The sequence below is a fragment of the Cinclus cinclus genome, chromosome 25 (genome assembly GCF_963662255.1).
Source record: "Cinclus cinclus chromosome 25, bCinCin1.1, whole genome shotgun sequence".
In the NCBI taxonomy this organism is placed as follows: Eukaryota; Metazoa; Chordata; class Aves; order Passeriformes; family Cinclidae; genus Cinclus; species Cinclus cinclus.
In genome coordinates, this window is record NC_085070.1 from 5,852,175 (window position 1) to 5,874,236 (window position 22,062).

Below are 22,062 nucleotides of genomic sequence, written 5' to 3' on the forward strand. Positions count from 1 at the left end.
GACAGGAACGACAGAGGGACAGGAACGACAGAGGGACAGGGACAGGAACGACAGAGGGACAGGGACAGGAGTGACAGAGGGACAGGAACGACAAAGCGACAGGGACAGGAGTGACAGAGTGACGGGTCCATCACCCCCCCAGTGTTGGGCAGGAAACGGAGGGAATGGGGAACACACAGACAGAAAATGTTCTTTATTTGGTACCCTCTGCGCTCAGGGGATGGGGAAAGGACAGCACGGGAAGGATATGGAGGGGCTGGAGTGTGTCCAGGGAAAGGAACGGAGCTGGGGAAGGGGCTGGAGCCCCAGGAGAGGCTGAGGGAGCTGGAAAGGGGCTCGGCCTGGAGAAAAGGGGGATCGGGGGGACCTTGTGGCTCTGCACAACTCCCTGACAGGAGGGGACAGGCGGGGGGGTGGATTTGGGATCTTATCCCAGGGAACAGGGAAAAGAGGAGAGGGAACGGCCTCAGGCTGGGTAGGGCAGGTTCAGGATGGACATCAGCAGGAATTTGCATTAGTAAAGAGATCTAATCCACTCTCACTGGACCCTAGAAAAGAAAGACTCCAGTTCATAAAACGAGGTTTCATTGCACACAGAACAGGAGAGCACTTGGTCCTCATTGACAGAACTCCCACACTGCAACACGTGCAGATGCCCAAAGTCCACCCCGCCCTTGTGACAGGCACTGCAAGAACACAGCGTTAGGTCCAACCACACGCAGGTGACATTTTCCAGGTCAGAAACTGGCACAGGAGCTGCTGCAGCCCCTGCAAACCACGGGAGATGTTCTACCTCAGGGTCACACCCAGGTGCTGCTGCATTTCCTCCCGAAAGTGCAGCTGCATCTCCGCTGCCTGCCGGCAGCCCAAGGCCCTGTCACAGGACTGGAAAGTCACCCTGTAGCAGAGGCTCCTCCGTCCTGTCCCTGGCTGCTGGAAATTGTCCCTTAATTGGATGGAAATGACCATTTCACCTGAAACCCTCCTGGCAAGGCTGTGAAAAGCCACTTCATCGAACTCCTCCCCGTCAGGAACCCAGAAGCTGACATCGTGCACGTAGGAAGGTGGATAGAGGGAAAAACTCTTGAAAAGCCTCAGCTCTCCCTCAGGAAACTGCCTGAGGAAGCGCCTGTCCAACGTCCAGAGCATTCTCCAGTCGGATATACCACACAGCAGCATGGCCAGGAGGTCCAGGTTCAGCGAGGCCGACACAACAACCAGCTCATGGCTTTTTAATTCATCAGGAGCTGTCCTGATAACCCCCACACAGGAGCCTGAGGGGTCTGGCTCTGCCCCCACGCAGAGGAAACGCTGAATTTCACCAAGCTGCCATTCAAAAGCAGCAAAGTCATTTAGCTCGGCTCCCAGCCTTGTTGCTTCCTGCAGGCTGATGCTGGGTTTGATGCCAGAAACACCCTGGTGAAGAGAATTCATGGTGGTTTGAATGTTATCCACCAACATCTGGATACAGCTGTTCTCTGTGCCCCTGCTGACTGCAAGCACAACGAGCATTTCATGGAAAACAGGCATGGAGTGGGGAGTGATCCGACATTTCCTAAAAACTGGCCCACAAAGAACCTGAAGTATCCCTGGGGAAAAAGCTCCTTTTTTTATTATTGCCTGAGCATGAGGCAGGAGGGAAGGCCTAAGGTGAAACTGCTTTGGAACTGGGCATCCTTCTTGTACATTCTCATCCTTGTCCTGGCCAAAATGGGAAAACAAAACTGTGTCTGCCAGACCCGGAGACATTTTCTCAGTGCTTGGAGCCTCCCCTGGGCTCAGAGTGATCCAGAAGATGTTGGAGTGGCAAACACCATCGGGGTGACCTTGGTGGAGCAGAGGAAGGCAGGAGCTGATGTTCTGCAGTGGAAAAGCTTGGCTGAGCCCTGCACTGAGCTTCTCCTTTATTGTCCTTACTGGATGACTTGAATTCGCTTCGAGGAAACCCCTGTGAAAAATAAAAGTGCAAATTACAGACACCATCTGTGATTTCCTTCCTTCCTAATTTGAGTGCAGCAATTTACCCAAAACATTCTTAAGCCAGGAACTACCTGACCAAACCAAGTCTTTCACTAAAGGTGTTGCACATTTTCAGGGTGGTGGTGTTTGTCTGCAGGTTACAATCAAGAATTAACTGCAATTTCCAGGTAAAAAAGGATTTCCCACTCACCATATCCATTTATGTGACCCCATTGCTGTCATTCCCACTGAGAACCGGAGAGCTGCTACTGCCAAAAAAGAAAATAATTCTAAACCTCACCTATTAATTTTATCCACGAGGACTTGTGGCACTTGAAAAGAAACTGTTTGGCTTCCCAGTTGTGTCTTGCAGCTCACAGGTGTGAAACACTGGGGTGCTGTGCTCCGTGTGAAAATGTGGTTCAAAGCACCCTCTACACAGAAGGATTTATCCTGACTCCTGAAATTACACAAAAACAGAGCAAAGTCACTGATAATTTCTGATATTTAATGTGCCTCAAGTAGGCAGGACCAGATGATGGCCAGCACCAACTGCTGTCTTTAGGCTGAGATTGGTATTTGTTCTGAAACGGATGCTTTTGACCTGTGAAATCCTCAGATAGTCGTATTTTTAGAGGGTGCTTTGGCAGGAAGCTTGCATTTTAATCTTGGTTATTCTGCTTAGAGACGAACAAGAACTGCAGCTATTTTAAGGAAAATTAAAAGGAAAATGTCAAGGAAAATTAGAAGGAAAATTAAAAGGAGTTCCTCTCCAGCCAAAAAGATGCTAAAAGAATATCCTAGAGCTGGGGCATTTTAAGAGCACAAACATCAGAATTTCAGTTTTGGCACGTGCTGGTTACCTGTAACCTGTGCATTTGTATCCATCGATAGTTTCTGCTTTAAAAGGGTGAACGTCGCTCAGGATAAACCCAGCTCCTGCTGCCACAGCCACGATTTGCCAGCTGTTGTGCCACTCCCTCCTGGGCTGATCCGCAGGAGTCCCTCCCTGGCCATTGCAAAGGGCCACGTGGATTTCTCCCTCCTGTGCCAGCACTTCTGCACAGCTGGAAGAGAAGCCAGGTAACCAGAAAATTGCTCTTAGCACACCCCCAGATCCCCCAGCGCCGGAAAAAAAACATCAGGAACGCAGCTGAAAAGCTGTGCCACGGCTGTTAATTAACACAGGATTATTTCTGGTTTACTCACCTATGGAAAAAGCGGGCGAGGAGCTGCCTGTTCTTCACCACCCCGGCCTTCCTCCCACAGTGAGGGAAGTTGAAATAAATCCGATCAAATTCCCGTTCTCCCGGTAAAAAGTGCTCCTTCAGCTTGGTGCAGTCCACGGAGAACACAACCTCGGCTCCTGCAACAGCAAGCGCAAAACAAGGCTCTGATGGCTACCAGGGAGGAAAAATTTAAGAGAAAGGTGGGAATTTTTAAGTAGGTGAGAGCTGCCTGGAGCACTGAGAACACCAGGAAGCCCTGTGGGGTTCTCTTTGCCCTTTGCTCTCTTTCAAGGCAGCAGGAACTCCTGAGAACAGTTGAAACCAGTAGTTTCGGTACTATTTCCTTACTCTTCCATCCCGATTAGATTTTAAGGCATTTCATTCATCCAACTGGGGCACCCCGAGACGCCTGGAGCCTGGGGGGCTCCCAAGGGGACACAGCAGCAGGGGGAACGATGCCACTCCGGGTGACACCAGGGTGACAGCGATGCCACTCTGGGTGATACCAGGGTGACAGCAGTGCCACTCCGGGTGACACCAAGGTGCCGGCGATGCCAGGAGGGCGACACCAGGGTGACAGCGATGCCACTCCGGGTGACACCAGGGTGACAGCAGTGCCACTCTGGGTGATACCAGGGTGCCGGCCATGCCACTTTGGGTGACACCAGGGTGACAGCGATGCCACTCCGGGTGACACCAGGGTGCCGGCCATGCCAGGAGGGTGACAGCAAAGCGCTCGGCGGCAGCTCCGTGCCCATGCCCGCTGTCCCCGGTGCGCACCCACCGCTGTCCCGCAGCCGGCGGATGCTCCGCGCCGCTCCCCCTCGCCCGGCCGCCTCCTCCTCGCTCTCGTAGCAAGTGGCCACCACGTTCGTGCCCTGAGCCCCGCACAGAGCCGCGGCGAAGGAGAAATTGCCCTCTCCGAGCAGCAGGACGCGGCGCAGCGGCGGCCCCATGGTCTCAGCGCTCGTAGCCCCGAGCGCTCGCCGGTAGCCACCGGCGCTGGTTCATGACGTGCGGCTCGGTCAGCGGCCACTGCTGGTGGCGTCGGGTCCCTGCGGGCATCCCCCAGGGCTCCTCGGCAGCCGCTGCGCCGCCCCAGGCCGAGGAGAGGTGGAAAGGGTCCCGGGAAGGATGCGCGGCGGCATCCCCGGAGCGATGCGGGAACGGGGATTCGGGAATTCGGGGATTCCGGGATTCCGGGAGCTCTCCCGGCCGCCGTGCGACAGGAAATGGGTGTTGCGTTCAAAAAAAAAAAAAAAAAAAAAAAAAAAAAAAAAAAAAAAAAAAGGCTGGTAAAAAGCCAAGGAATCGTAGACTCGCAGAATTACTGAATTTGAAGGAGGGATCTTAAAGCTGATCTGGTGCAGGGAAAACTTTCACTGCCCCAGGTCAGGTTGCTCCAAGCCCCGTCCTCAAACACTTCCAGCCACTTCCCAGTTTCTCCAGGTAACCTGTACCCCAGCCTCACCGTCCTCACAGGGTAAAATTTCACATTAATATCCAATCTAACGCTGCCCTCTGTCGGGTTCGAGCCATTCCCCTTGGCCCGGCACTCCAGGCCTTTGTGAATAGTCTCTCTCCTTCTTTCCTGGGGGCTCCCGTCAGGTACTGCAAGGCTACAATGAAGTCAGCCTGAAATCTCCTCTCCAGGCTCAACAGTCCCAATTGTCTCAGCATTTCCTCCTAGCAGAAGAGTTCCAGCCCTATAATCAGTTAGGTGGCCTCCTCTGAACTCATCTTTGCCTGTACCTGCCTTTACCTGCACCTGCAATTCTTACTCTTTGTTAATATTTGCGCTGCTTGAATTCCCAAAGGGGAGAAGCAGAGACAGAAAGAGAAGAAAAAGAGAAGAGAAGCAGTGGAAAGGAGCTGGAAGCATCATTTGGTGTCAGATAATTGCAGACATAATCAAGGTGTAATAAGAAGGTCCCTAATTCCTCAACAGGGTGATGCAAGGTAAATTGCAGAGACCTACTGCCACAATTTGTGAGCTCTGTGCTGGGCACTGCATCCCTGTGGCCTTGAGAGAATCATTTTGTCTATTTTAAATGATGGGTAAGTGGCCTGGAGAGGTGTTGGGTACTGAGAAAATAGTTACCACACAACCTCCCCATTCCAGTAATTACAAAAAAACCTCTCCAAACTTATATTTAGCCATGCTAAATGCACGTTTTCCTTTTTAGCACACTCACTGCTTTGGAAACAACCTGCTTCAGATTACAGGGAAACATCAGAGAGTGAGTTTTACGTGTGCAGAGCTGGGATGATCTGTTGTATGTGAGGAGCTTCTCGATGGTGTTTGTGCCTGGAGAGGACAGAGATGTTTTCTGTCATTCTCCCTGCGCTGGGCTGTGCTCCTGGGCCTCCCCAGAACAGGTATTTCAGGTCACTCAGGGAGTGGTTTTGCATTTCAAGTATTCTTGTCTGGCTGACCTCATCCAGTTTATCCCCAGAGAGCTTCCACTCAAAATTCCCATTTCTGGCTCTGATTTGAGCCTGACAAAACCCCTGTGCTGTAAAAACAAGATTTCCCTCAGTTGTACTTTCTGGCTAAATTCTTACTCTTTTACATTTGCTTCCTTTCAATGGTGATTTTTTTTAGGATTTGAACAAAACCTCATTGATTTCCAGGCCACCACCCTGAGCTGGAACCTCCTTTGTGCAGCCCTGCTCAGTCCTGCTGCACTCCAGGCCTCCAGGTGGAGAAGGAACAAGAAGGAAAAAGCAGGAAAAGCACCAGAAACCCTCAGGAACCAGTGGTGCAGGGATTTCCTTCCAGCACCAAGACCCGTGACACATGAAAGGAAGTGGAAAATGTTCTTCCTGCTTTTTAATCCGTGCTGTTTGTAACCTCTGTGTGTGTCTGGGGTTTGTTCTTGTGCACAGAGGTGGCTGTGCCTGGCCAGACAAACCCAATTAACACCTTAGCTGGGAGAGCTAATTAGAACCAGCTAATAGGAACTGGCAGAGCTTGGAAATGAGGGGGGATTTGGGGTGTCTGACAGTGACCCTGCATCACAGAGTGCTCGTTTTATTTTTCTCACCTACAGGCACTGAAGGATGTCCTCCCTGCTCAGCTGAGGTGTACCGTGGTCCCTGCCAATAGAACTTTTGTCTTAGGAGGTCAGGTCATGGAAAATAGGTCACAGAAAATAGGTCAGGTCATGGCTGAGTCTGATGATCTGTGCAACAGATCTGTCCCTTTTGAAGATGAATTTTAGAAATTGAGTTCCAGTCATCCAGACTTTCCTTTCTACCCCTTTGAAGAGAGGTGCTAAGCAGGTGAAGGTGTCTGAAAAGGACTTTAGTAGTGGTTTGTATCATTCAGCAATGCTGGCATAAATCAGATTATTGCTGTAGACATCAGATCCTGCTCACTGTTTGAAGGGCACTAACAGCAGAGTTTCAAAGGGGTGTGATTTGCATCATCAGAGCAGGATGTTTTCCTTCTCTTTGGGTAGATCTGTGTTTACTGCAGTTTTCACCCGAGCTGGCTGCAGCCCCTGGATGTTTCTCCATTACATGAATCATTCAGGAGATTTAAGATACAGTTCTCTTCCAGCCAGCTCTTATCAAATACCCACACTTCAGATGGGTTTCAATTGTCATGGGGCTGTTTTACCAGTTTAATCTCCACGGGAGAAACTTTCCTGTTGCTTGTGAAACACTCTGAAATCCTCTGGCAGCGTTGAAGGGAGAGAGAACACGAGGTGTGATGAGCAAAGCGCTGCTGAACACCCAGATAAGCTGTCCTGGACACGCCTGCCACTGAGGAATGATGTTCCCCCGCACCTTTCATCCACCTTTCCCAAAACAAACCAATCCAAACTGCTTCTCCATGGTTTTTTATTCGTTAGTAAACTTACTCAGCATAAATAATACGAGCAGCCACTCAGTACAGCCAGCACCTGGTGGAGGAAAAGAGCTCTGGAATGGCCCTCCAGGGGTGGCTTTGGGGACAGCGGGGCAGCTCCTATTTCCTCTGGGCGCCTGCGATGGCCGGTTTGTCCTCACGGGTGATGGGGATGCTGCGCTCGGGGACGTCGCTCTGCTTGCGGGGAGCGCTGACGGTCAGCACCCCGTCCAGCGACAGCGACGACGTGATGGTCAGCGGGTCCACATCGTCCGGGATGCGATATTTCCTGCTGAACTCCCTGGCGATGAAGCCGTGCTCGTCCTGCTCAAAAAGGAGGAGAAGAGAAGAGGATTTTTAATTAGGGGTATTCGCCCCGTCGCGCCTTAACCGAGGGGTTTTTGTTTAAATGCTGTTGGGAAGGTGGGGGTCGCAAAGGAAAGTTTTCCAGGGAGTTAAAAGGGTTTTAAAAAACGAGAGTGAGACAGTGCCTGGGCTGCAGGTGCCTGCAGGTGCACAGAGTTTATAGGGGGAGGCTTTGTGCCCGACCCCTGTGCCAGCCAGAGGCTTCCCTGCCTGTGCTGGCATTCCCGAGGTGCCAATCCCAACCAGACCTGCCCTGGGGACCCTCAGTGCCCGATCCCACACCTCGATGAGCTTCTTCGCCAAGAGTAATTCCAGAAATTGTGTGGGGATTACAGCCCCCCACCAGCACTGGGTTTCCTGACTGACCCCTGTGCTCCCAGGAGCTCCTGGGGTGGCAATTCCAGGGACACAGCTGCTTTGGGGACAGGGGATGGGGACTGGAAAATACTGTCACATCCAGCTCTGGGCATTTCAAATCTTTGCATTTCTGCCTGCCCAGTGTCCACGCGGGTGTCCAGAGCCAGCAAGGAGAGGGATGAATGACAGCAGAGCACCACTTTAAAGGGTTAGAAACTGGCCTAGGAAAGGTAACACACGGGGCAATGCATTGACTCATTATGTGGCTTGGTAATTACAGTCCATTTTTAGCTCACTGGACGCCTCCCTGCATTCCTGGCCTGTTCCCAGAAAGAGGGGAAGCCCCAAAATGCCCATTTCACAGACAATTTTCCAGTTCTGTTCACAGTTCATGCAACATCAGCAATAAACCTCCAGCCTCTTGCTGCCCTGTCTGGGATCAGCTGGGCGGGATTGCACGGAGCACCTTGATAAAAAAATAAAAAAAATTACAAATATTTGAGATGAGCACAGGACTGTTTTGGAATCACCAGAGGTGAGGGAGTTCACAGTGAGTCCCTCAGGGGTGAAGGTAAAGCAGGGGGTACCTGGCGCTCCTCGTGCTTCCCGTGGATCTCGATCATGTCCCCGAGCACCTTCACCTTCAGCTCCTCAGGGGAGAAATGCTTCACATCCAGGTTCACATAAAATTTGTCCTTATCCAGTCGCATCTGCAAAAAAGCAGGAGGTGACTTGAGAAAAGAGCAAAACCAGGAGGTGCCTTCAGGAAAGAGCAGGCGAGGGTTTCAGCTTAAAAAAGAATGCAGCAGGTCAAGACTCAAGCTGGTCTCTACACACACACACTCTGGCCTTTATTTTGGGATCTGATTTGAGTGGTTCTGTCCCTTGCTGGCCTTGTGTTAATGCCCATTGCTACAGGACCTGAGATTCTCCACCTGAATTGGTTAAAAGTGACTCTTCATTTAAAGCTGACTCTTTATTATGGCTACTTCTCTGGGCAGCCAGACCCAGGTCACTAAATCAACATTATGCAAGGATTAAAATAATATTTTCACTCCTTCTGCTTGGAATAGCTCCTTAAGATCCTTGTAAATAAGACTGTTGACTTGCAGGACAGGCAAAAGCCTCTTGGCTCAGCCCCTGGAGGGAGAAGGCGGCTGCTCCATGATCCTCTGGTCCTGAATCGTATTAAAACACTGCTTTGGTGGGCAGTGATTGTTGAAAATAAGCCCCTGTTCCCTCAGCAGCCATGGGCTCCTGCACTGCCTGACGCGAGGATCCCACTGCCCTTGTGCTCTTCGCTTCTCAGGTGGGAGTGGGATTGAACGTTTGGTGCTGCAGCAGACTGGGAAATCAGGGAAATCAGGGAAATCAGGGAAATCAGGGAAATCAGGGAAATCAGACTTCCTCCTTTCCTCTGCCAGCTCCTGTGGTGATCTGCCATGCACACTGAGCTCGGTTTGCCTCTGTTCCCATCACTATGGCCAGACTGGCTCCATCCCAAACAGTGCAGAGGCACAAACACAGCGCCCTTTTCCCCAGACTTTTTCCTTAAAAAAAAACCCCAAAAAACAAAAACACCTACGAGCATCTTCCAAGCTCTCAGCTCTCCTGGGCCTGCAGAGGCAGCAAGCTGTGCCCCCAACAGCCACCAAGAGCCCAAAGAAGCAAGGATTACCTCCGAGAGTCCTGTCTCTAGCCAACTGGGCATCCGAAGGATGGGGGATCTCATCAGGAAGGGGCTGAAGCTGGGGGAAACAGGGAGCAGCTCCGACTCCGGCAGGTGCTCCCCGAAAATCTGGTCAAAGATACGACTCGGTGCCAACCAAGAGAAGAAAGGTCTGCGGATCAGGGGGTTGTGGATGGTGATATCCATTGGAGAGCGCTGGAGGAGCCTGGCAAACAACTGTGCTGCAGTGCCGTGCCGGGAGCGGGGACAGCTTTATACCCGTGCAGCTGGCCTGGCCTTCCACCCCCCCGAGGCCTCTTGAACAGTGGTGTCAGGGATTTTATTGTCCCACTCCTGGGCTGGGCCCTTCGGCGGTGCCCAGTAGCTGTCTGAGGGATTTGAGCGCGCTGCTGAGGAGGAGGGGGAAGGGGAGAGGAAGAAGAGGAGCCCAATGGGGCAGCAAGAAGCCAGAGTGGCCCTGTGCCCGCCCCGCTGCCCACGTGCTGTTTATCCCCAGTCCCTTGGCTGATGGTGCCAGCTGCTCTGGATGCCAGCGGGATCAATGCAGCTCCTATCTTTGGCTCACGGGCACCGGGACAAGGGGCTGTTGTTCCTGCTGCTGGCACCGGCACCTCGGCTCCCACATCACCCACCGGGGCTGTGCCAGTCCCAGCGCTGAAGGGAGCCCCGAAATCGGGGTAGGGAAGGTGCCAGGTGAGCTTTGCTGGGATGGTGCTGGCACTGTGGCTCTGCAGCCCAGTGAGCCCAAAGCGTGTGTGGATGTAGGATGGATCTCTCCACCAACACCTCTTGTCTTCTGCCCACTGCAGAGCACATTTTTCTGGAGGGAAGATGTCCAAACTGTGAGCCCAGAGAGAAACCTGGGCATGGTCAGGGCCTCCACGGTGCTGCTCTGTACCCAGGGGTGCAGAACACCTCTGTCTGCACTGACCTGCTTTCCTGCAGCTCTCCTCCTAATAATTCACATATTTATTTCAATTCCTGCCTCGCCCATGAACCCAAATCACGGGAATGGGTTCAGCCTAGCAACTGTTGAAGGGCAAGAGCTTCTCTGCCTGTGAGCTTTCACAATTTAAACTCAATTTCTGGCTCAGAGGCACTGCCAGCTCTGCCAGCCCTTTGCAAAAGGCTCTGAGCCTCTTCCTCTCAGCTTGCCTGCAAGAATAGGGAGCAGGATTTGCTCTGTGCAGAAGCCCAGGCCATAAATACCCTCTGCAAGCCCCCATTACATCAACAGCACGGCACCTGCTGTCCTGCACTGCTGGGCTCAAGGAAATCTCTGCTTTCAGGGTATGCAGAGCTCAGCTGGGCACTCCTCCTCTGCTGCAGCACCAGCAGCCCACCAGCCCTGCTCAGTCAAACTGGATTTTTGCCAGGTTCAGAGCCTGGGTTAACGGCTGATGTCTGGCACCGGCATTTCCCCGTGGCATTGCGCCAAAGCCCTGGCCAAGGGAAGAGCCTGGGCAGCCAGCAGGGCTCAGGATGGTGAGGTGGCAGCAGCGGGATCTGGATCCCTGCTTCACCCCCTGCACTCTTCACCACTACAGGAGCAGAAGACTTGAGCTCAGCTTCCGGGAAGATCAGGCTCTTCATGTGGGGAACAGGAGGGGTTTGAGCCCCAAGCTCACCGTGGGACAATGGCTGTGCGCATTGGCTTCATGACATGACCTGAGCAAGCACCAGCCACCCACGGGGACTTAGGGCCACCAGTTCCAGTGTCCCTGAGCCTGCTCCACTGAGCCTCTCGCTGGCCCTTGCTTTGGAGTAGCAGAGCCTGGGGTCCATCCTGCACCCCTGAGTCCGGGCTGTGCTCGGCTGCCCACCCTCCTCCTGCACCCCCTGCTCCAGGAGGGACCCTCAGAGGCCAGGGGGATGTGCAGGGTGTCCCCGAGGTGTCCGTGGGTGCGGGCAGTGCCTGCCTTCCCTGCTGGAATGCAGCGAGAAGCTTCCCTGGCTGCCCTGGCCCGGCGTCCTGGGGCTATTTTGGTCCATCTTTTTTATCACACACTCCTCCCTTTGGAATCCACCCAGCTGAAGCTTTGTAGCCTTCACTCGGAGAGGCAGCGAGGGCTGGGAAGGAGGGAGGGAAGGAAGGAGGGAAGGAGGGAAGGAAGGAGGGAAGGAAGGAAGGAAGGTGCCTGTCCTGGACACACCATGGCCACCCGCACCGTGCCCCACGCCTACCCCATGAGCTCCGAGTACGAGTTTGCCAACCCCAGCAAGATCTATGACCAGAACTTTGGAGAAGGTAAGGAAGGAGGTGGGACGCCCCCCTTTGCACCTTTCTCCCCTCTGCTGCAGGAGGGCTGGTGGAATTCCCTCTGGGGAGCTTGAGCTCCAGAGGAGGAAGCTGGAGCTCAGGAATTTTGAGTGGAGGAAACCTGATCAAATGAGGGATGAACAGGCAGGGAGAAACCAGGGAATAGGCAAGGGAAAATCAGGGAATAGGCAGGGAATAAGCAGGGACTAGCCAGGGAATAGCCAGGGGAAAATCAGGGAGTAGCCAGAGAACAGCCAGGGAACAGCCAGGGAACAGCCAGGGAACAGCCAGGGTCTCTCTCTTCATGTCCACTTCTCCATCCATGGCCACTGCTGCCTGTCCTGTCCCTCCCTCATGCCAGCCATGCTCTGGCATTCGTGCACATGCTGTGAAAACATGGAGCAAAAACGCTCAGGGGAGGGGGGGGAAGCTTTTCCAGCTGGGGGGATGTGGAGAAAAGCTGAGCTGGGGCATTCAGCACAAAGCTGGGCAGAGGAGAAGGAATGTGGGCAGCAGCAGAACCATTCAGCACCAGCACAACAGCGTGAAAAGGCCAAAAGCTCCAAGGAAAGCCCTCTGGACAATGGCACACAAAAGGCCTTTAGCTCTTCGGGCGGTTTCTTCACCATCAGCAGTTTCCATGCCCATCCCTGGCTGTGGGCTCTGCTCTGCAGGGCTCCCAGTGCACCCTCCAGGCCCTCCCTGTGCACCCAACATGTAAAGCTGGATGCCAGCCCTGGGCTCGCTGGCAGCTCTGGGCAGCCCAGTGGCACGCAGTGGCTGGCAGGGATGTGGCTCTGGGTGTGTTTTAGGGGCACAAAGGTGGGAACTGCAGCAGACTCCACCCCTGCTGTGGTGATGTAGCAAAGCCAAGGTGTTCTCCAGGTCCCAAACTCCTCCTGCCTGCTGCTCCAACCCCATTCCACGGAAACTCCTCTCACTGAATCTCCTTTCCAGGTGTGTCCCCATCCGAAATTTTAGCCCCTGCTTTGTACCACGGCTACTACATCCGACCCAGGATCAACAAGCAGCTGGAGAGGGGCACCTCGGAGATCTGCCTGAACGAGCACAAGTTCCAGGTGTTCCTGGATGTCTGCCAGTTCCTGCCCGACGAGCTCCGCGTCCGCACCGTGGACAACCTGCTGGAGGTGGTGGGGCAGCACCCACAGAAGGCTGATCGCCACGGCTTCATCTCCAGGGAGTTCACCAGGACCTACATCCTGCCCCTGGATGTGGATCCCTTGCTGGTCAGGGCCACCCTGTCCCACGATGGCATCCTGAGCATCGTGGCTCCCCGGACAGGCAAGGAGGTGAAGGCCAGAGTCAACGAGGTGAAGATAACGCAGCAGGAGCAGCCAGTGGGAGAACAAGAACAGGCTGAGGAGGGAAAAGAGAAGGAAAAATCCTAAAGGCTGCAGATGTGGGAAGGTTGGGGGGACAGGGATGGGGAATCCACAATGCCAGACCCCTATTTCTCACCATCAGTGCTCAGCAGGGCCCTGACCAGCCACTTCTGCTTCTCAAGGCTGATGGCTGGGGGAAAAATGGGACTTGGAACTGGAAAAAAAAAAAGTGGGACTGAAGTGTGAGTGACTGTAATGCAAGTTTTCTCATAGGTCAGGTCACCATGCAGGGAGCTCTGCTCTCACCCCAGGGTCACTCCTGCCCTTAACCGTGAGGCTGTGTCTCAATGGACTGTGCTCTAGCCCAGAAGGGCACTGGGAAGAGAGAAAAGGGGATCCCAGTGCCTGACTTCTGAGCTGGTGGCTGAGGTTCGTGCCTGTGGAAGGTGGGTGTCGGTCTGTAAAAGTGCCTGCAGCAATCAGGAGGAGAGAGGAATAAATCTGCCTCTGCTATTCTCTTGTTTGCCTTGGATTCGTGTTGCTCCCGTGCAGCAGGAAGGATGGACAGTGCCCAGCTGGGGCTGAGCTCACCCGTGGGGACATGGAGGGGCTGTGGCCACCTCTGTGCCTCACCCCCTTGGCCCAGCTGCTGTTTTAGGGAGCCCAGAGTGACGTGACCTCAAGGACAGAAAGGTGAGGAGCGATGTGCCCTTGGAAGGTCCCTGAGCATCTCCAGACCTGCAGCTGGAATGAGCCCAAGTCAACTTGACAGAAATTAATGCCAGCCACAGCCTGTGCCTGCTCAGCCCTTTAGTTATGGGACATCCTTCACACACAGACCTATGTGAGGGGACTGAAGCCCAAAATACTGAAGGGAGAGGCTCTGCTCAGACCCCAGTTGCCTTGCTGGTGCCCCAGCCCTGTGTGTGAGGGCAGGGAGGGGCTGGATTTGGCCCCTTCTGCAGACACTGGGATGCTACGTGAGCAATGTCCCCGTGGTCTCGTGGTGGGGACAGGGATCGTGTGTGCTGCTGGCAGCTGCTGCCCCGGCGGCCCCAGGGCTCAGCAAGTGACAGTTGCCACCCTTGTGTCATCAGGGCCAAGCCAGGCACATAAAATGCTGTGTCAGTGGCTAAATTTGGGGTGCCTGGCATGCCTGGGTGCAGCTCTCCCAGCAGAGGGGAGGGGAGGCTCCAAAATCCTCGGGGGTGTAACTTCCCCCTCTCCGTGTGGCTCTGCCTCCACCCCACTCTGGGGCCAGGAATGCTCTGCCCAGCACATCCCAACAACAGACACATGAGGCTGATTTTTGTCCCCTGCCAGGCAAAATGGGATCCAGAGCAGATCCCTGCTATTTTCGGCTCTTTTCTGCTTCCCAGGGCTCTGCCAGCCATGAGGACCAGTCAGATGAGGAGCAGCCCTGCCTGCCAGGCTCAGCAGGCGCAGGGAGGGTGGCTGAGCCCTGAGCAGAGCAGGTACCCTCAGTATCAAAATAAAAAATCACCTTTACAACAGACATTGTCTAAGCCGTTAATAATAATTCCAGGCATAATTCTGGCCTGGGGACTTCCAACCACCTGCATCCCATTCACCATTCACCCACCCAGACCCCAGTTCTCAGGAGGGCAGAGCCCCGTGGATGTGTGTGGGCTCATCATTCCCTTCCTCCCCCTCACACACACTTTGTGGCAGCAGCTCTAAAAGGCTTCTCCTTGTCCCTGCTCTGGCAAGAAATGCTGATGATCTCTGTGCTCCCTGCAGGTTTCCTGTGACTGGGATGAACTTCTGAGCTTGGGGATGGGGGATGGCCAGCACGTGAGCCTGGAGCTGGGCAAGGAGGGCACACACACAGCCTGGCACACGTGGCACAGGCTGGACCATCAGATGCCATCTGGCCCTGCTCAGCAGCTCCATGAAGCACTGGGGGCTGAAAACAGCACAGGGCCGGCGCTGGGGCAGCACTGAGAGAGGCTTTTTTATAGTTATTTAGAGTTATTTGTGGTTATTTATAGTTATTTGTAGTTATTTATGGTTCTATTTTACATATACATACTATATATATATATACACATAATATTTATATATTATATATATGTATATAATCTAGCTTATTTCATACAATTATAGTATTTTCATTTTAGAATTATACCGTGACTCTGAGACAAAAGGAGTGCCCCAAAACAGCACAGAGCTCTCTCTTTCTCTCTTTTTCATTTTTGGTAGACGGTGCCAGCTCGCTGTGTGCCTGCCCCACACCTGTCCCGGTACCTGCACACTCCTGCCATAAAAATGCCCAGAATTAGCAGTGACCACACAATTCTGTGCCCTCCCCAGCTCTTCCTGGCCCCGTTTTTGCTGTCCCCTGCGCCCATTCTCCCCTGCCGGGCGTCCCAGCCGTGTCACACATGGATGCAGGACAGGGGCTGGCAGTGCCCCGGGGTGGGCAGGGCTGTCCCCACCGCTGTCCCCACCGCTGTCCCCGCAGCCCCGGGGAGCCCTGCCTGCTCCCATCCCGGCAGACACAGCCTGGGGAGGGAATTTGGAGTGGCAGCCAAGCTCTCCCCAGCCCTGCCAATGTTTTTGATGCTTTTCTGTTTCTCTGGTGGAGCTCGAAGAGGCAGCTCCAGTGTTTGTGAAAGAGGCTGATGGGAACAGGATCCCGGATTTTTTTTTCCCTCCTTCCCCACAAAGCAACAAAGCCCGAGTTATCCCAGAAATCAAAACAGATGCTGGTTCATTAAAACAACAGTGTCTGTAGCAAGCCCATAGACACAGAATCTGCAGCTTCCCAGGCAGGGACAGGCTCCTGGGAACACCTGGGCTCTGCAGGACCCTGAGAACACGGCGCCAGCACAGAATCCAGCTGTCTGCACAAATCTAATCCTAAATTCTGAGGCGTTTCTCCAGCCCCGAGCTGAGGAGCAGTGTCAGAGCAAGGCTCTGCAGGTCACAGTGCAGCTCACCCAGAGCCAGCTGTGGCCCTTGCAGAGCAGAATCCTTCTCCTTCTGCCGCTCCTGGACAGGTCCAAGCTTTGCTGTGCCCTTGGGCAGGTGATCAATGGGGCTGTGAGCCTGTGGGTACACCTGGAGTAGGAACCAGGGCAGCTCCTGTCACAGAAAGGTGAATTAATGCTCAGCCCTTTGTTGGACACCCCTCGAGGGATCAGACCTGCACAGAGCTGGGGTCAGAGCTGTGGGGCAGAGTCACTGCTCAAGCAGGACATTAAAATGATACCTTTCAGGAGGATGGCTCTCTGAGATCTGGGATTACCTAATCCTTAGGTCCAGGAATGTCCAGGGCTCTGGTCATTCAGGCTGGACAGTCTGAAGGGCTCTCAGCAGGGGCAGAGAGGTGAAATGCACGTCCCTGTTCCTGCCTGACCCGCCGGGGCTGAGCCTGAGAGCTGCACTGCAGCTCCTGAAGGCTCTCAGGGCTCTCCTGGGACCCTGCCAGGGGAGAGGCACAGAACTGAACACTTTTATCCAGGTAGCTTTAGAGAAAGTGGATCTCCTCTGTCCCTGAGGCTGACAGCAGAGCTCAGCTGAGAAGAGAACTCCGAGAAATCCGCTCATTCCCAGGTGATGGCACACATGGCACAGGTTTTCCTCGAGGATGGGCAGCAGGACCAGCACTGGGGGCTCTCCTTCGTCCCTCCCCCGTCCCCTTCGGCATCACCGCTGGGACAGCGCCGGGGGGGGGGCAGAGGGACAGCGGAGGGACGGGCGCTGTGACAGTGCCAGAACAGAGTTCTGAGCAGGGGTGACACCTGGGGAGGGTCGCGGCGAGCGCTCGCCCTGTCCCGCCGGGAGCAGGGGACAGCTCCGGTAGATGGCACACGGGGCCAGCGCTCCGAAACCCGACACTGCCAGACACTCCCTGCACAGCCAGGGGCCGAGCAGGAACCAGGAAATACAAGCTCAGCCTGTCCAGAGAACGCTCGGGCTCCATGGGGGAAGGAGCGACATGGGCAACCTGTGCAGCTGCGGCCGCCGCTGGTGAGTTCGGTCCCGCGGCTGCGGGGCTGGCGGGGCGGGCACCGGGCGCGGCTTTCGGCAGGGTTTGGGGAGATTTGTGCCCTCCTGATGGGCTTATCAGGGCTCCCGGCTGGCTCTGAGCCCTGCACCTGGCCGGGGAGGGACAGGTGAGCACGGGGGAAGGGCTGTGCAGGTACCTGGGGTAGGACAGAGCGGGGACAAGGGCTTTTTTTTGGTGACATCTCAGCCCGGCAGCTTGGGGTGCTGCAGCTGGGAAAGAGCTGGTGGAAATCGCTATCCTCAGGTAGACGCCATAAAGTGTCCCTTTGACACTTTAAAGTGCATAAATTTCCCCGTCCCCTTGCCCCCGGGACAAAGTTGGGGTTCAGCCACCCCATCCTGCCCTAAACCATTCCAGCCCCTCTCCCTGCCTGTGTCCGTCTGGGGTTTCTTTATGCTCGGGAAACCCTGGCCACGTTTTTGAGATGCTGTGGCTCTTTTCTCCCTGGGAGGGACGGTGACACTTTAATCCCTCCTGGCTCCTGCTGTGCCCTGCACCTCCTGCTCGCGGAGAAACGGCATCACTCGCTGCCAAGTGGGAATATTTTCAGCTCTGAGCACGCTGCAAGAGGAAAAACCATGAATATCAGATGAAGCTCTAAGGACTTTCTCTCTCCGATGCTGTGGTTGTTGAAAGTACGAGAAATTAATCCAGTTTTTAATAATTCCAGGAGGCACAGCATCACCTAGTGGAGGAAGGCTCAGGAGCTGAGGACACCGAGGTTCTTCCTCTGAGCCTTGAGGAGTTCGGGATTTAGGAATAGGGGTTGAAGGTGGGAGGTGGAAAGCTGGTCACACATCAAAATTCCCAATTTTTATTTCCTCTGTCCTTTGGCAGAGGGGAAATGAGGCACCCAGGGCATCAGCGGGAGAGGGCTCGATCAGGGGCTGCCTGGGGCACAGTTGGAGGTTTTTAAAGAAAAGCTGTCACAGCAGATTTATTCTGTCTGGGAAGTTATTGGTGAAGGAATTGTGCCCTCGGGTCTGGGCTCCTCTGCTCCCGTGCAGGGCAGGCCCCAAGCTCTCACCATTAAAGTGGCACTGAAGTGTGCACAGACAGGGAAAGCTGTGAAAATGCAGCCCCAGGACTGTGTCGGGCAGGAATCAGGATGGCCTTGGCGCGGGGAGAGGGGAGGCAGCAGAGCAGGAGCAGGGCCATGGGTGCTGCCGTGCAGAATTCTCTCAGCCTGGGAGTTCCAACACGCCTGACCCGCTCTGGAGAGCAGGGGAGAGGTTTCCCTGCTCCCATTTCCCGTGTCACACGTGTCCCCATTCCCGGGGAGATGCCTGGCTGTGATTAGCCTGCAGACAGGAATAGCTGCAACCCACACACTGCCTGCAATGTTCCCTCCACAAAGGGAGGCAGCCTGGAATGCCAGCCCAGCCTCCCCCAGGGAGGGACCCTGCTGATCCTGCCTCGGAAGGTGCTGGTTTGATGAAATCCTCTGTGTCTGAGTGCTGGGAGGAAGGGAAGTGCGCTGGCACACAAACCTGGGCAAGGAGGACACGCTGCAGACAGGGGAGGAGGAGGAGGAGGAGGCTGTGAGAGCCCCACAAAGAGGGGCTGCTGTGAGTTAAACCCCAAATTCCTGGGGAGATCCCCCCAGATTTTGCCTGTGAAGGGCTGGAGGTGCCCTCTCCAGCTGGAGCCTTGGCCACCCTGCCTTGTCCAGAACTGCCCAGTCCTGGTTAATCATTACTGGCCATTCCAGAGCTCTCTGCCCGCATTCACAGGGATTTTATTTTCCCACTGGAGTGCCAGGGCATGGCTGCACAGCCTGTGCTGTCCCCTGCCCCTGGGAGAGCTGGCACAGGCACAGCCCTGCCCGGGGCACTGCTCTGTTCCTGGCTGTGGCAGGGCTGGCTGGCAAAAACACCCCGTGGGACACACAGCATTCCCTGGGGCCCAAATGCTGAGCCTGGAGCCCCATCCAAGGCACTGCCTGCCCACTCTGCCTGCCCTGGCAGCCCCTCAGCCACAGCCTTTGGTCCGTGTGTGTGCAGGAGGGGCCACACAAGGGCTGACACCTGCTCCCCAGCCCTCTGAGAGTGACATTTCCTCCTTCCATCTGTCCCTGAAGGGGACGCGAGTCCCCTCTGCCAGTGCCAGCCTGCAGGAGCTCGGCTCCAGGCTCTGTTGCTACAGCTGGGATGAATTTGGCTCCTGTCCTCTCTTGGAACAGATCTGTGCTTGGGATCTCTCTCTGGTCACACAGGTACAGCTGAGAGGAGGGTTTGGCTTGGCTCGTAGCGAGAGCAAAGCTTGTTTGGTTTGGTTGTGTTCTAAGTGGGAAACTGAGAACAGGAAAAGTGTCTGAAGCCCTCGGTCAGACAGCTGCTCCCTGGGCAAGGGGGCCAAAGCATGGGGAGTGGGGCTGGCAGAGCAGCTGACCCCAAAAGAAGGGGTTTGTGCCAGCTGGGATCGTGCCCTGCACCCTGTACCTCGGAGCTGAGCTGTGGAAATGGAGCTGCAGAGCTCCAGTGAGAGGAACTCCCATTCCTTGGGATGCTGCTGGGACAGGAGGGCAGGCAGGGAGAGCTGGGGGTGGCTGTGGGGTGTGGTGGGTTTGTCCCAGAAAGAGGAAACACATCCCCACACATCCCCTTGGACATTTCTCCTACAAGAGTCACTCGGGCTCTAGTGGGTCTCTCCTTAGACCTGTCCCAGTCCGTGGTACCCCAGGTGTGGTCTGGGCTGGTTTTGGGAGGGAAAAGGTTTGGGATTTTCAGGGCTGATGTGTCTCTCTGATTTCAGGAAGTGCCCTTCGCTTTTCAAAAGAAAGAAAGAGAAGCAAGGTAAGGATCTGTGACAATGCTTTAGAGGTGAAGTGACAGAGCTCCCGGGGAGGTGACATCAATGCCACACTCCTCCCACACTCCTTTTGCACTTTACCTTCCTCAAGAGAAGCTTGAGGCAGCATTTCCTGAAATCTTAAAACAACTAGGGCGATGTGCCACGGGATTTGGCAAGGGGGAGGGAAGGGACTTCAGCAGGGACTTTAAAATAACCCAGTCCCACCTCAAAACACAGCCAAGTGCTCTCCAGCGGAGCAGGAGCTGCAAACATCTGTCTGACAGCACTCCCCAGAACTGAGTGCATTCCTCAAGCTCTGTCCTGTGGCCTTGGGACCGTGCTGGCCAAAACATGTTTGCCAGGCAGCAGAGGAAATAACAAAGTTAAAAGTGGATCTGACTCCTCCGAGGGCCTGACAAGAAACTCTCTGTGCTGTGTCTGTGGGTTCTGCCAAGAACTCTGCGGTCCACAGCCTGCTAGCATCCTGAGAAACCTTATTTTTCCCAAAGAAACAAGCCCAGGCTTTCTTCTTGCAGGCGTCAGGCAGCACTGGGGCTGAGGGAGTCAGAGGGGGTGGAAATCTGATTTGTGCCCAGTGGGGAGAGCCCACGGGCCAGCACGGCATTGCTGCACCCCAAGGTGGGACAATGAACTGTTTGAAGCTGAGCTTCTGGTGTTTCTTTTGCAGGAGCTAATGTGAGGCATGAGACTCAACAGCAGCAGCCTGACAGGAAGGTAAATAACTTTCCAGAGGGTTTTTTCCTAAGTGTGTGTTGAGAAGAGAGCTGCCCTAAGCTCCGTGGGCTGGGAGGACACGGGGCAGAACTCAGAGCCGTGAATCCTCTCATCCTGTGCACCTCTAAAGAGGGCACAGCGCCCATGGATTTTTCCACACTTTTTTGCCCCCCTCAAGTGCAGTGGGAGAAGTTTGAGGCGTCAGAGGATGGGTGGCGCTGTCATCTGACGGAGCAGCGCAGGGAGCCGAGTTCCCAGAGCCTTTTTCTCCCTCAAGGTCCCCACGTATGAAGATGTCCCAGATGTGCCCGTGTACGCCACGGTGAGCAAGCCCAGGGATGTGCAGCAGGAGGACAGCATCCACTACGCTGACATCCAGGTGTTCTCCAAGGCACGGGAGCGCTCGGCGGCCGAGCTGAGGAACCTGCAGCTGCAGAACGCCACGGAATACGCCACCCTCAACTTCCCCAGGGCCAGGCTCAAGTACGACAGCAAAAATGGCACCTTGGTCTAAAAGACTTGATGGCCTCGGCCTCCTCCTGCAGCAGGAAAAGGAGTTCACAGCTGGAGATCCAAGGAAACCTCACGGACGCGCCTGAGAGCGGGGAGAGGCTGCGTCTCAGCGTTCTCACGGAGGAGTTTCCCATCTGATTCTGCTGGCAAAAAACGCCTCCTGCCCTCGGGAGAGCTGCCCCCGGGGCTGGCAGCCCGTCCCCTGCCAGCCCTGTGAGGTGGCACAGCTGCTCAGGGCTGCAGGGAGAAAATTCAGGCACAGCTCCAGCCCAGTGCTAGCTTTGGGAATTCGGGAATTCAGGAATTCAGGACTAAAGGGAGGCTTTGGCGCAGTGTTAAGAGTTCAGAATGTGCAGAGTGACACTGGGTGGTGCTGTGAGGATCTGCTGAACTGTCTCCTTCCAACAGCTGCCCCTGGAGGTGCAGCCAGGCCCTGAGTGCATCCCCTTCCCCCAAAATCTGTGTTCTACAGCCGTGCACAGCACCTGGCAGCCAGAAATGTGGAATTAGGAGGGGTACAGAACAATTCCTGTCACTGGTGGGCTGTTCAGAGGTGCATCCTCACTCCTCTATGCAAACAAGTGAGGAGTGAGCTCCTGGCCCTGACTGGAAGTGAAACAAGGGAAAATTGGCAATTTAGCTGCAAATCACTCCCTATATTTAGGGCAGTTCTCAGAGTCCAGCAGCTGCCTGGGATACTGGGAATGAATCCTGGGCAGCTTCAGAGAGGACTTTGGACTTTGCCTCCACTTTTTTGTGCTGTCAGCCTTGGTTATAAACCCCAGTGACACAGAACACACGTGGGGTTATCATCTCCACCTCTGAGAATCTGTTTATGGGTTTGAAATAGCGTCAATAATTCAGTGTAGCAATGATCTACATGGCTTCTGCCACTGGGCAGCACCGGCAGGGCACCAGGGCTGCC

The 22,062-nt window shown here is 54.8% G+C and overlaps 4 protein-coding genes across 4 annotated transcripts; 2 read left to right on the forward strand and 2 right to left on the reverse strand.

The window, feature by feature from the left end:
* Positions 1 to 789: 789 nt before the first annotated feature.
* On the reverse strand, positions 790 to 4,869 carry FDXACB1 (ferredoxin-fold anticodon binding domain containing 1). The gene is made up of 5 exons (XM_062508753.1): positions 3,973 to 4,869; positions 3,169 to 3,325; positions 2,823 to 3,026; positions 2,261 to 2,419; positions 790 to 1,948 (listed from the first exon to the last, which is right to left on the reverse strand). Exons 1-5 carry the CDS (start codon positions 4,142 to 4,144, stop codon positions 790 to 792), a joined length of 1,851 nt encoding a protein of 616 aa, XP_062364737.1. The 5' UTR covers positions 4,145 to 4,869.
* A 2,295-nt stretch (positions 4,870 to 7,164) lies between these two features.
* CRYAB (crystallin alpha B) lies at positions 7,165 to 9,643 on the reverse strand. Its single transcript, XM_062508735.1, has 3 exons — positions 9,446 to 9,643; positions 8,355 to 8,477; positions 7,165 to 7,368 (listed from the first exon to the last, which is right to left on the reverse strand). The coding sequence occupies exons 1-3, from the start codon at positions 9,641 to 9,643 to the stop codon at positions 7,165 to 7,167; spliced, it is 525 nt and encodes a 174-aa protein (XP_062364719.1).
* Positions 9,644 to 11,611: 1,968 nt separating this feature from the next.
* HSPB2 (heat shock protein family B (small) member 2) lies at positions 11,612 to 13,126 on the forward strand. Its single transcript, XM_062508821.1, has 2 exons — positions 11,612 to 11,705; positions 12,675 to 13,126. Exons 1-2 carry the CDS (start codon positions 11,612 to 11,614, stop codon positions 13,124 to 13,126), a joined length of 546 nt encoding a protein of 181 aa, XP_062364805.1.
* Positions 13,127 to 17,024: 3,898 nt separating this feature from the next.
* C25H11orf52 (chromosome 25 C11orf52 homolog) lies at positions 17,025 to 21,138 on the forward strand. Its single transcript, XM_062508587.1, has 4 exons — positions 17,025 to 17,056; positions 19,851 to 19,891; positions 20,578 to 20,624; positions 20,902 to 21,138. The coding sequence occupies exons 1-4, from the start codon at positions 17,025 to 17,027 to the stop codon at positions 21,136 to 21,138; spliced, it is 357 nt and encodes a 118-aa protein (XP_062364571.1).
* The last annotated feature ends 924 nt before the right edge of the window (positions 21,139 to 22,062 follow it).